The 13,239-nt window shown below is 45.7% G+C and overlaps 1 protein-coding gene across 1 annotated transcript; it reads left to right on the top strand.

The window, feature by feature from the left end:
- Positions 441–13,061, top strand: LEPROT (leptin receptor overlapping transcript). Its single transcript, NM_001145388.1, is given in 4 exon segments — positions 441–499; positions 5,774–5,849; positions 7,446–7,632; positions 11,293–13,061. Coding segments are annotated over 4 exon segments (396 nt in total). The 5' UTR covers positions 441–483; the 3' UTR covers positions 11,410–13,061.

Below are 13,239 nucleotides of genomic sequence, written 5' to 3'. Positions count from 1 at the left end.
GCACGGCTGGAGGAGATAGGTACCAGCAGGGGCGGATTCTGTGCGGCTAGGTTGGAGAGCTGGACTGTCAGGGGCGGGGCTCTGAGTGACTGGGCGGGAGGAGAGCCGGACCTGCAGGGGTGGGGCTCTGATTGGACGGAGCGAGGTCCAGCGGGGGCGGGGCTTTGCGAGGCGGAGGGGTGGAGACCATTAAGGGCGGGGCTCTGAATAGTGCGGCCGGAGGAGATAGGGACCAGCAGGGGCAGGCCCTGAGTGGCGGGCGGGAGGAGATCGGGACCAGCAGTGAAGGGCCTCTGAGTGGCTGGGGGTGGAGCCCATCAAGGGCGGGGCTCTGAGTGGTTGGGCCGAGGGAGGATCAGCAGGGGTGGAGCTATGCGTGGCGGGGCGGGCTTGGGACCCAAGGTACGGCCCTGGGCCGGGTCTGGGCGGGGGCCACGGCCGCGGCAGGAAACCGGAAGCAGCCGCGGCCCCAACTCGGGAGACATGGCTGGCGTTAAAGGTACACCGGAGGTCCCCGGCTCGCTGGTCCTTTGGTGGGGTTGTGCCTCGGCTCCGGGCTAAGCCTGGAGCTGCGCCTTCAGCGCGTGGGCGGGGAACGGCTTCCCCCAGACCCGTCACCCTGCTCGCCTCTCTGGGTGGGAAGGAGCTCTCCTGCTCCCTTGGCCCCTTGGGGTGCGGGTGGAGGCGTGTTTCGGGCAACCTCACCCTTTTTTCTGCAAGACTGCTAGTCTGAGTGCTTTCTCCCGCGTCTCCGGGACGCTCCACGCGGAGCCCTCGCTGGGAGATCCTGGCTAGCCGTGGAGGCATCACCTCCCTGCTCCGTCCCAGTTCCTTGGAGCGTCGTCCCACCCGCTCCTATGCCGAGTTTTAAACTAGGTTTTCACTTCCTGACATGTCCATCCTAACGCCTCTCTTCCCTTTTCCTGCAACTTCGCTGAGTTTCCCATTTCTTCCAGAGGAGCCATTGTCTCCAGTGTTCCCGGAATTGGGACACTGAAATATGTTGTTCCTAATGATTTTTCCAGTTGGGCAGAGTTGGCTTCAAGCGGGTGTCAGCAGAAAGCACCCTGAAATGCTGTTTCTCGTAACTGTGGAGAATGGGTGCACGTTGATCGCCCCTTTTATCAGTGTTTATTCATTTATGGACAGACAAGAAGATAGTGTTTGCGCTGTACTTGCTTTTGGATGGGGCATTTGATTTTAAAAAAGAGGGTACCAAAAACACCAGTTCCCTCATCTACGTGCCTTCAGAGGGACTGGGGATGTGACTGGGAGAGGTCGGAAGTCATCCTTTTGGTTTGGTAAGACGCCTTTTGATTTCTGATCTTTTGAATAGAGTAGCATAACTTGTTTCTACGTTGGCGTTCTAGCCTTGAAATTTATACCCAAAGATCTTCCCTCTCCAGTTAATCGGCATGTGCCTAAACATTCGTCCGGGTGTATTTGTACCCAGGCATGAGTTTATGATGAAATTTATCTGTGTGTGTAAACTGTTAGCAGCAGACGCATTTTCTGGCTGACTTTTACATGTGGCATTAATTAGTAAACATAATTTACTTGGACACTGTCCTCTGTGTAATATAACCATTTGAAGCTAGTGCAGGGAGTTTCCATTGTGGCTCAGCGGAGATGAATTCAACTAGTATCCATGAGGATGTGGGCTCCATCCCTGGCCTGGCTCAGTGGGTTAAGGATCCCTCATTGCTGTGGCTGCGGCGTAGGCTGGCAGCTGTAGCTCTGATTCAGCCCCTAGCTTGGGAACTTCCATATGCCACTAGTATGGCATGTGCCCTGAAAAGCCCCCCCCCAAAAAAAAAAGAAAAAAAAAAAAGAGTAAGCCAGTGCAGAAAACAGATGACAAGTGACAAGTATCAGGACTACACTGTGTTTAGTCATGCGTGGAAACTATCAAATAATACTACTTATTATGAATGTGTTAGAAATTGTGATGTGGTACAAAGGAAGATAGGCTATGAAATGAAAAAGGACTGCGAAAAGGAAGCATTTGCAGGTAATTCAGTTCATCTTTTAAAGAAGGACTACTGTATGCCTTTATGCCTGAGGCTTGGGATAAAGAGTTAAATGAGAAATTATTGTTGGGTGACAGAGCTGGAAGTAATTGTGCTCCTGTTTAAATGGCTAAGGTGTGCTAGGGTACAATGAGAACACAAATAGCTGTGGATCGATGCTCCTACATAAATGTGTTCAAGTTCTAATTGCCTTGGATCTGTGAACTTGACCTTATTTGGAAATAGGGTCTTTACAAATGTAATTAATTTAGGATGACATTGGGTTAGATGGGCTCTAACTCAATGACTAGTATCCTTATAAGAAAAGGGAAAATTAAACATGGAGACATATGGGGAGAACACCATATGAAGACAGAGGCAGAAACTGGAATGATGCATCTACAAGCCAGGGAGGACCAAAGAAGGCAGACAGCTACCAGAAGTTAGGATAAGGCAAGGAAGGAGACTTCCCTTAGAGTCTTCAGAGGGGGCATGGCCCTGCTAACGCCTTGGTTTCAGATATCAAGCCTCTATTACTGTAAGAGAATAAATTTCTGTTCTTCAAAGCCACCCAGTTTGTGGTTCATTATTAATAGCAGCCCTAGGAAACTAATACAGATGGGATTCCTGAACCCTGCTCCGGGGAGGAAGAGGACCACTTTCACAAAAGAGGCCATCCTTGGTCTGAATCTCAAAGGACCAATGAGGCTTCAACTGGTAAAGGATGGAGGGAAGGCAGAGTTTATTCTAAGTGGAGAACCCATGTGACATGGGGCCGAGGTGCACCTCGAGTGCTAGAATAGCTCGTGGGCTGTGAAAGCAACTGTGGCGGGTTGACACCAGCTTGATGTACTTGAGAGATCACTGCCGTGTGGAGGGTGGATTGGAAGAGTCATGAGATGAAGGCAGGCACGAGGTGATAGAGGTCTACTCGGGGGCAGCAGCTGGGCGTCTAAGAGAAGAAGAGGTGGTTGTCTCAGTGCTTTAGGGCTGCTATGACAAAAATACCATAAGCCGGGTGCCTTAACCAACACCCATGTATTTCTTAGTTCTAGAAGCTGGGATCTCCAAGATCATGGGACCAGCAGCTTTGTGGTCTGGTGAAGGCTGGCTTCCTACTATCTAGACAGGAACTAGCTGTGTCCTCACATGGCAGAAGGGGCAAGGAAACTCTATAGAGTCTCTTATAAGGGTTCTAATCCCACTCTTGACCTCATCACCTCCTGATACCATCTCACTGGGCCTTGGGATTTAATATATGAATTTGTGGGGTTGGGGAGGGGACGCAATCACTCAGTGTTTAGCAGTGGGTTTGAGTGAGGCTCGGAGGTTGAGTGCCCTTGACTTACTGATTTTCTAGGAAATAGAGTATAGGGTTGATGTTGGTCTTTCAAGATAGAACCTTCAAGGAAAAGGCATGTGTGGGGAGAAGAAGGTGGGAAGGTTTCAGTGTTGCACATGTTGAAGTTGAGGTCCTGGTTGGCTACCCAGACAGAGAAGTCCAGATTGGAGTTGGAGGGAGAGCCCTAGTTCTTAGGACCTACTCTGGGCTGCAGCATCAGTGTCGCTGGGCGCTCGTGGTACTGGGGAGCTTTGGTTTTAATGCGGTGTTCCAGAAAGAGTGTGGAGTGACAGAAGAGATGAAGTTGGATTCCTGGCTAGCTACAAGTTTAAGGGACGGCAAAGGATGCAAGTCCTGGAAAAGAAAAAGGGGGTAGATAGCTCAACTGGAGATTCGATCGTGGACCTGGAGAGATTGGGGACCTTAAACAGAGGGAAGAGGTCCAGGGTTGCTAGCTTTGAATGGTCTCCCAGAAGAGGTACCAGCACAGGTTGTCAGGCACAGGGAGGTGACAAAGCCAATGAGGACGAGATCATCTGTAGTGACATATTATGGGAAAAGTTACTTTTGTACATTTTTCCCCTGAAAATGTCATGTACTAAATGGAAAACAGATATAAAATATAACAATCTTGCTTTTCCCCTGATGTCTGTATATTTCCAGATGTTTTTAAAATCACCCTGGTGTTGTCCTATAAAAGTCTCCCCAGGGAGTTCTCTTGTGGCACAGGAAGTCAAAGATCCAGTGTTGTTATTGCAGCGACTTGGGTCACTGCTGTGGCATGGGTTTGATCCCTGGCCCGGGAATTTCCACATGCCATAAGTACCACCAAAAAAAAAAAGGAAGTCTCCCCAAATGGCCTCTTAAAGTGAAAGGAAGCAATCAAAATTCATCAATTTTGAATATTAAGGATTTTTTTTTTCAGAAGGATATTTGGATAATAGATTGTATTGTGCTTTTGATTGCTACCTTTAGCAAAGAGCGTTGTGAAAGTGAGCAGAGGAGTTCCTGTCATGACTTAGTGATAACGAACCTGACTAGTATCCGTGAGGACGCAGGTTCAATCCCTGGCCTCGCTCAGTTGCCGTGAGATGTGGTGTAGGTCACAGACGCACCTTGGATCCCACAGTATTGCTGGGGCTGTGGTATAGGCCGCCAGCTGCAGCTTCGATTGGCCCCCTAGCCTGGGAACTTCCGTATGCTGCAGATGTGGCCCTAACAGTAAAAAAAAAAAAAAAAAAAAAAAAGCAGATACCTACATCAATCAGCTTTGCTTTCTGAGCATTTCCTTTTGTCAAGCACTTTACATAGATTATCTCATTTAATTCCTATAACCCCCTAATACAGTGACACCATCATTCTCATTTTACAGGTGGAAAATTAGATTGAAAGCGCTTCGGCCTCTACCTAAGGTCACACAGCCGGTCAGTGGCAGAGTTAAGATGTGAACCCATGTTGGTGACTCAGAGCCCAAGATTATGTAACAATTCTGATATGCCATCTCCCACTCAGCCCCATGACAAAACAAACACGTCCCTACCTCCTCAAAGTGTCCGGTAGATGCAGGGAATAAATATCCAGTGGATCCCAGTTGGGAAGCATTTTCTGTGAAGACATGAAAGCAGTCTTCAAATTCTTGCAGCACTGTGTTTGGGGAGGCAGTTTGGTTTACAATGGAAGGAAAGCGTTTTCAGCATTTCAGAACTGTCTGGGAGTTCCTGTTGTGGCTCAGCAGATTAAGAACCCGACTTAGCGTCCACGAGGATACGGGTTTGATCCCTGGCCTCGCTCAGTGGGTTAAGGATCCGTTGTGGCCACAAGTTGTGGCATAGGTCGAAGATGCAGCTCCATTTAAACCCCAGCCCAAGAACTTTCATATGCTGCAGGTCTGGCCCTAAAAAAGAAAAAAAAAAATTTTTAATTAAAAATAAATTAAAAAAATAAAAACTATCCAAATAAAATGATTTGCCTCAGGTAATAGTAACTTTCCCTTCCTTGGAATTGTATCCATTGGCTAGCTGGCCTCTTGGGACAAATATTGAGGGGGTTCATCCATTAGGGGTTGAGTAGGGGAGATGCTTGAGCTTTTCCTCCACCTGATGGTTTAAAAGTGATGGACATAGGCAGTCATTTCCTAAGCAAATGTAGCATCACCTAATGAAATAAGGAAATCATGGCATTCTTTTATTTTTTTAATCAACATTTTTAAAGTTGCAATATAATTCACATACCAGAACAGTAACCTTTTTGAAGTGAAAAATTCTGTGGTTTTTAGCATATTCACAAAATTGGGCAACCATTACTACTTCCTAATTCCAGAATATTTCATCATCCCCAAAAGAATCACTCCCAATTCCTCTCTCCCTCCCCCCAGCCCCTCACAACTCCTGGGACCTACAACTCTTGGTTTTGTTTTTCACAGCTCTTGTGGCTTTATCCTTCAGTGGGGCTATTGGGCTGACTTTTCTTATGCTGGGATGTGCCTTAGAGGATTATGGGTAAGTTATCATTTCAAAGAGAACTATTCTTTCTGTGTCTTTGTCACTGTTCGTATGGATGTTAAGAGAGTTTGGTCAGTTTATCTACCAGCTCTAACCAAGGAATTAATGAAGCCCACATTCTGAACCCAGTCCCTTCCTGGGTCAGTTGTGTTTGTGCAGAGAAAAGCTCTTTTTAAAACTGATATGAGGAGTTCCCGTTGTGGCTTAGTGGTTAACGAATCCAACTAGGAACCATGAGGTTGCGGGTTCGATCCCTGGCCTTGATCACTGGGTTAAGGATCTGGCGTTGCCATGAGCTGTGGTGTGGGTGGCAGACGCAGCTCGGATCCCGCGTTGCTGTGGCTCTGGCATAGACTGGCGGCTACAGCTCCAATTCGACCCCTAGCCTGGGAACTTCCATATGCCACAGGTGCAGCCCTGGAACAGGCAAAAAGACAAAAAAATAAAAAAATAAAACTAAAACTGCTATGGGCATTCATTGAAAACCTCCTCTGGACCAGTGGGGGATACAGGAATGGGGAGACACAGTCCTGTCGTCAAGCGGCTTTCAGTTCTAGTTATGAGCCAGAGACAGGCAGACAGTCCATTCCGTAGAATGACAGCTCTAGTAGAGATATGTGCAAAGTACAGTGAAAGCTTGGAGAAAGTGAAACTGAGCTCTCCTAGGAGAGCCAGGGAGGGTTGCATAGAAGAGGTTGTCTTTAAGCTGAGATTTAGTGGATAAGTAAGTTTCTCAGGCTGATGAGGGGAGGGAGGGCATTGCAGGCAGAAGGAACAGAAAGGCTGGTGTGGCTACAGATTCACTCAATGAAGAGAAGGTGGTGCAGAGTGAATGGAAGAAGTTGGGCAGATCCGGTGAGACTTTGTCGCTGGGGGCAAGGAATCTAGGGGTTATTCCAAGCACTTGAAAGATTTTCAACCTACACACACTCAGAAGGTGTCTGGGGGCTTAGCATGTGCAAGGCACTGTGCTTATATTCAGCAGGGACAGCAGAGAGGACCAAGTTAAGATTCTGTCCCCAAAGAAATTACAGCTCAGTAATACAGAAAACGATAAAGAGTCTCGATTTTACATAATGTAGTGCTTTCTTAACATAACATAAAGTATCCGTGTATTCATAGGCTAGTCATTTTTATTTATCGCTACGCCTTATCTGTTCCTGGTAGAAATCATTTCATTGACTGATATTGACAACCGAAGACGAAATTTTTTTTTCTTTTTTGTCTTTTTGCCATTTCTTGGGCCACTCCCTCGGCATATGGAGGTTCCCAGGCTAGGGGTCCAATCGGAGCTGTAGCCACCGGCCTATGCCAGAGCCACAGCAACGCAGGATCTGAGCCGCGTCTGCAACCTATACCACAGCTCACATCAACGCCGGATCCTTAACCCACTGAGCAAGGGCAGGGACCGAACCCGCAACCTCATGGTTCCTAGTCGGATTCGTTAACCACTGTGCCACGACGGGAACTCCTGAAGACGTAATTTTTGACCTAGACATTTAAAACCATCTTAACTTTGAAACAGTCGTGTATCTTTAATTATGATGTAACTGTAACTTTTCTTTTTGGGTTTCTTCTGGGTCCAACCAACAGTGTGTACTGGCCCTTGTTTGTCCTGGTATTCCACGCACTCTCTCCCATCCCCCATTTCATTGCCAAAAGAGCAACGTATGACTCCGATGCAACAAGTAGTGCCTGTCGGGAACTGGCTTATTTTTTCACTACTGGAATTGTTGTGTCTGCCTTTGGATTTCCCGTTATTCTTGCTCGTGTGGCTGTGGTAAGTTTTGTTTATTGCTTTTGCCCCGCTTGTTGCCTGTGTCTGGAACCACGGTTTCATTTCCATTGCTTATTCGACTTAATGCTCAGAGCCAGACATATTTTTAGTTTCTTTATTCTCCCTTTCTACATCTACCTGTCAGTATCTGGGCCAGGTTTTCAGAAGGCTTTCTTTTTTCCTCGTGCAATTTTTAGCCAGACCAAGTGATTTCTTGCTTTTTCTCCTTCAAGCTGTTTGCTGCAATAGTTCTGCCGTTGTCCTGATCACCTAATGCCTGTGTGGGTGTGGGTGGGTGTGTGTGTGTGTGTGTGTGTGTGTGTGTGTGTGGCGAGGGTATTCCCCACACCAAAAGGAGCAATTCTCTACCGGCTGGGTGTCCTGCAACTGCATTTAATTCTGACTACTTGGAGGTAGCAGCAGATTCCACCGGTCAGAGCTCCGTCCCACAAGACTGCCTGCCTCTTCAGACGCCAGTTGCAAGCCCAGGTTGTTACCTATACTTCTGACTGCCTGGCTCCACAGCAGAGGTTCCCATGACCCCCTCCTTGGGCTCAATAAATTTGCTAGAACTCAGGAAACCCATTTACCCACTAGCTTACCAGTTCATTATAAAGGGATATAACTCCGAACCAGCCAGGAAGTGTGATGCAGAGGTCAAGGTGTGGGGGGAAGGCCGTGGAGTTTCCATGTCCTCTCCAAGTGTACGATCATGAAATCACCAATCCCCAAATCAGCAACCTAGAGGCTTCATTACATAGGTATGATGGATCAAACCATTGGCCAGTGGAGATTAGGTCCCCTTCCAGCCGCTGCCCCTCCCCCCTCCTCCCTCCTCCCTCCTCCCCTCCCTTGGAAGTTAGCGGGGGCGGGACTGAAAGTTCCTCATGAAACTGGTTTCCATTCTTAGGTGCTTTCTTTTCTTTTTTGTCTTTTTAGGGCCACAACTGTAGCATACAAAGGTTCCCAGGCTAGGGGTCGAATCAGAGGGGCAGCTGCTGGCTTACACCACAGCCACAGCAATGTGGGATCCGAGCTGGATCTGTGACGTACACCACAGCTCACAGCAATGCTGGATCCTTAACCCACTGAGCGAGGGCAGGGATCGAACCTACGTCCTCATGGATACTGGTCAGATTCATTTCCACTGAGCCACAATGGGAACTCCCATTCTTAGATGCTTTCCAAAAGTCACCTCGTTCAGATTAAAAAAAAGTCACCTTTATTTATTAGTCTCATCACTTAGGAAATTCCAGGAGTTTTAGAAGCTCTGTGCAAGAAATGAAGATGAAGACTAAATGTATTTTTCTTTTCTAGGGCTGCACCCATGGTATATGGAAGTTCCTGGACTAGGGGTCTAATTGGAGCTACAGCTGCCAGCCTATAGCACAGCCACAGCACTGCGGGATCCAAGCCGTGTCTGCGACCTACACCACAGCTCACAGCAGTGCTGGATCTTTAACTCAACGAGTGAGGCCAGGGAGTGAACCTGCATCCTCATGGATGCTAGTGGGATTCGTTTCCACTGCTACACGAAGGGAACTCCCCAAATATATATTTCTTATTATAAATCACAGCATCACACTGCATAATACCAGATTCTTCTGCAAATAGGATCCTGGACACAGGGGCCAACTTGACGCAGTAAGCATGTATTGAGGAACAACTGTATAGCTCTTAGAAGATACAGTGAATAAGGTGACATCTTTAGGAGTTCTCTTGTGGTTCAGCGAATTAAGTATCTGATGTCGTCCCTGCAGCAGCTCGGGTTGCTTCTGTGGCATGGGTTTGATCCTTGGCCCGGGAACTTTGGTGGGCCAGAGGTTTTAGCCAGAAAAAGATGACATCTTCATAATGTTGACCAAAAAAATTGAGCAATAGTTAGCCTAGGAAAGAAAATGGAAAATTTTATTTGAGCTGACCTGAGGATTACAACCTGGGAGACAGTCTTGCATTAAGCTCTGAGGACTAGTCTGTTAGTGGTCAGAGCACAGTTACATAAACTTTTGAGACAAAGGATTACATGTCCAATGATGTATTATTGACAGTTTACACACTCCAGATTGGCAGGTATAAAGGGAGTAGTGGGTCATGGGTCCTCGTGGCCCCTTACAGGATTAAGAAGGAAGGTTATCTCCTAAGCACTTGGGACCCTTTAGAGATTAAGAAGGAAGGTCATCGCCTAAGGTATGATTAGTGCACCATACACTCTAAAGGGGAGTAAAATCTTATGTTTAGTTTTTTCTCGTCTTGCCTTAAAATAAGCATTTTATTTCATCCATATCCAATGTAAAATTGTTCTGTTTGTCTCCAAAATACACATTAGGGGTATGTGTTTTTATGTTTAACTTTTTCTTGTCTTGCCTTAAAATAAGCATTTTATTTCATCCATATCCAATATAAAATTGTTCTGTTTGTCTCCAAAATACACATTAGGGGTATAATTTATTCAGTTCTTCGACATTCACTGTCTTCCATACTATTTGCTTTTATTTCCCCCAATTACATGCTCTTTCACTTTCATGAAACTCTTATTTGGGGTTATTTACTCATACAGTCAACATCTTTGGAACACATGCTATTTTTAGGCGACTAGGCATAAGAACCGGATACTCTCTCTGTTCTCAAAGAGCACAGAAACTAGCCCAATGGGTAAGTATACGATATATGTAATGTGTGGTTATTAAAACATGACCAGAAAAGAAATGGAAGTGATCAGAAAGCCATAGGAGCACCACGAAGAGAGAAATTACAACAGTCATTTGACGTGGCCTCTGAGGATACTTAGGGTTTTGGTTAAAGTCGGGAGGCCTGTTATATGGAATGGCACCCAAGTGTGAAAGTGCAGTTTGTGAGAATGCAATATATGGAATAAAGGGCAGTCCAATATGATGGATCCAAAAGGGAGTGGTTGAGATTGAGGTTGGAAAGGCTGGGAAAGCCTGGTCGGGAAGGGTCTGGAATGCCAGGCCGGTTTGGACTGTCTAGATAGCAGGGAAGCATGGAAGGTGTTTGAATGTAGGACTGTCGTGATCTTATTCTCCTTGTGCCTTAGACTAGTACTTAATTTGTGCTCTAAAGATTTCTATTTTTACCTTCCAAAGAGGGTTTTTAGGAAGAAACTTTCATTGATGTTTTCTATTGGTTAAATTAAAAAATTGCCCGCTAGAGGGTGCTCTCATCCTCCCGTGCCTGTGGAAAAACCATCTGCCAGGCTGGAAGGCTCTCTTTCTTTGCCCACAGTGTTATTTAAAAATCTTTCCTTGCCTAGAAAACAACAAGTCAGTCCATGACTCTCCAATTCCTATTTTCATGAAAGAAGGCAATGTCTGCAGAACTTTCGGTGTCCAGTATTATAATTGGACTCTTTATAATCTTGCTTCGTGTATTTTACTTAAGGCGGTCATTGTCTACTGAAAACAAGTAAAGAAATACATCTAATGGGGCAAATGTTAAGGATGATTCCAGACTTAATTAACAAGCATCACAAAATAATTTCACTAATGACCGAACCGTTCACTGTCGCCTGCCTATTATGTTATTAAGCCTTTTAGCAGTTTTATGTAATATTTCATTGGCTGTTTCTAATGCGGTAAATAACAGGTTTGCAAAGAATACAGTATAAAGCAAGTGAAGACTTAATCCTCTTTTCTTGTGTTTCAGATCAAATGGGGAGCCTGTGGTCTTGTGCTGGCGGGCAATGCAGTCATTTTCCTTACAATTCAAGGTTTTTTCCTTGTATTTGGAAGAGGAGATGATTTTAGCTGGGAGCAGTGGTAGCACGTGCTTTATTCTGATAAAATGCGTTTAATTTCTTAGAATTTATACTATATGTATATGTGTGCACATGTGGCCTTTTACTATGAAATTTAATATGCTGGGTTTTTTATACCTTTGTAATCATGTTCACATGAAGAAGGACTCCCAGGGGAAAAGGTTACTTTGAGTCCTAGCCAATAGACTTCTCCATTTACTCAAGTCGAATTATGTTCTTTGTTAAGCGAGTCACATAGCCACAGGTGCTCTCGGAGAATATGTTAACACAGTTTCAAAGACAGCTGCTCACGTCCTGTGATGCCTGTTTGCCTTTTGCCCAGGGTTGTGCTTGAGTAGGCACGTAACACTGGGGCCCTCTCAGCTCTGCTCGGGACTCCCAAGACATACCTGTGGCCCACAGAGGCAGAGGTGGCTCCCTCTTTGTGTCGTAGGCTCTTGCTTCTCAGAGTGTGGTCCATAGGCCAAGATCATCAGCATCTCGAAGTGTGGTCCCTGGGAGCTTAGTACAAATGTAGCATCTGAGGCCCCACCCCCAACCCACTGCACTTTTGCTATGAGTCCCAAGTGAATCACATGCATGTTGAAGTTGGAGAAGCGCTGTCTTGGTGGAATAAGCACGGCCTTCCCCTTGGCTTAAACACGTAACCTTTCTGGTCGTTAGCTGCCTGTTAGAACTGTTTTCCCCCGGCCCCTTAGGCTGAGGCCTCATTCAGGCTCCTTGGCAGTGACGAAATGTCCAAACTATAACCTATACGCTGTTCCTCAATTTGTGAAGTGTTCTCGGGAGGGAGCAGCGGTGGCTTCTCATTGTCTGAAAGGCCGTGGCTGTCTTCACGTGGCTGGGGGCCCAGAGCCCCCACTGGGAGACGGTAGGGAGACTGGGCTGGAACCAGCCCCCTTTTTTAGCAGGCCAGGGAAGAGTGGATTAGTGATACTGTTTAGTTTCCCTTTATAATCTGACATTTCTCCCCAGTTGGCTATGCTGGTCCCCACTCACCCACCAACCCCACCAACTCCCTCCCTACCCAAACACACTCTCCCAGCAGTTTTGATCTGCCCTCACTTCTTCGTGGCTCTGGCTTCTCCTTTCTACAGACATGAAGCCAGGTAAGCAAGCGGAGGGTGAGCTGCTTAATTTTATTTACATGTTGATGTACTTACTGTCTTTTGTGTCCTGTGGCTTTAAAAAATACAACACTCGATGCCACTTTTAAGTGAATCATTGAGAATTCATGGCATGCTGAGTCCTGTAATCAGTCTTTCTAGCTCAGCTTTTTGTCTAAGACCTATGGAGAAAGGGAAATGTGGGAAATAGAACCATCACTTGATTAGAATATAGCAATGATTTCAAACCGTTGTTAATGTATAAACTGACATTCATTCAAAACACTGAAACCTTGACGTTTGTAACCCCTTCCTTTTCTGGAATGATGCTGGGATGAGACGATAGATGAGATACCTGAAAGGAGAATGTGCAAAGTGGTATTTTAGCCTTGTGCATGATTTTATCTTTTCTCTATTCCATGTATGTGTAAAATTGTTGACATTGTCATTTCCGGTATTTATATTAGAAAAATCCTATGGACACTTTATAATTTTAACCAGCATTTTTAACAACACTTGCACTTGCTGTATTGTAATAAATTTCACTTTTAACACAAAAGTTTCATTTTAGAAGTCTTTCTTCTGATGTTGCCTTGCTTTAAGGTAACAAAAAAACGAAAATGTCTTCGTGTTCTGAAACATGCCATTTTGAGCAATAATCTGTCCTGCATTAGAATAATAGCAATAAGTTAGTTGTAAGATCCCATTTGGATGTGTAGTTGGCTTGTG

Source organism: Sus scrofa, chromosome 6 (assembly GCF_000003025.6).
Source record: "Sus scrofa isolate TJ Tabasco breed Duroc chromosome 6, Sscrofa11.1, whole genome shotgun sequence".
NCBI lineage: Eukaryota > Metazoa > Chordata > Mammalia > Artiodactyla > Suidae > Sus > Sus scrofa.
This window is presented reverse-complemented; position numbering and strand designations above follow the sequence as displayed.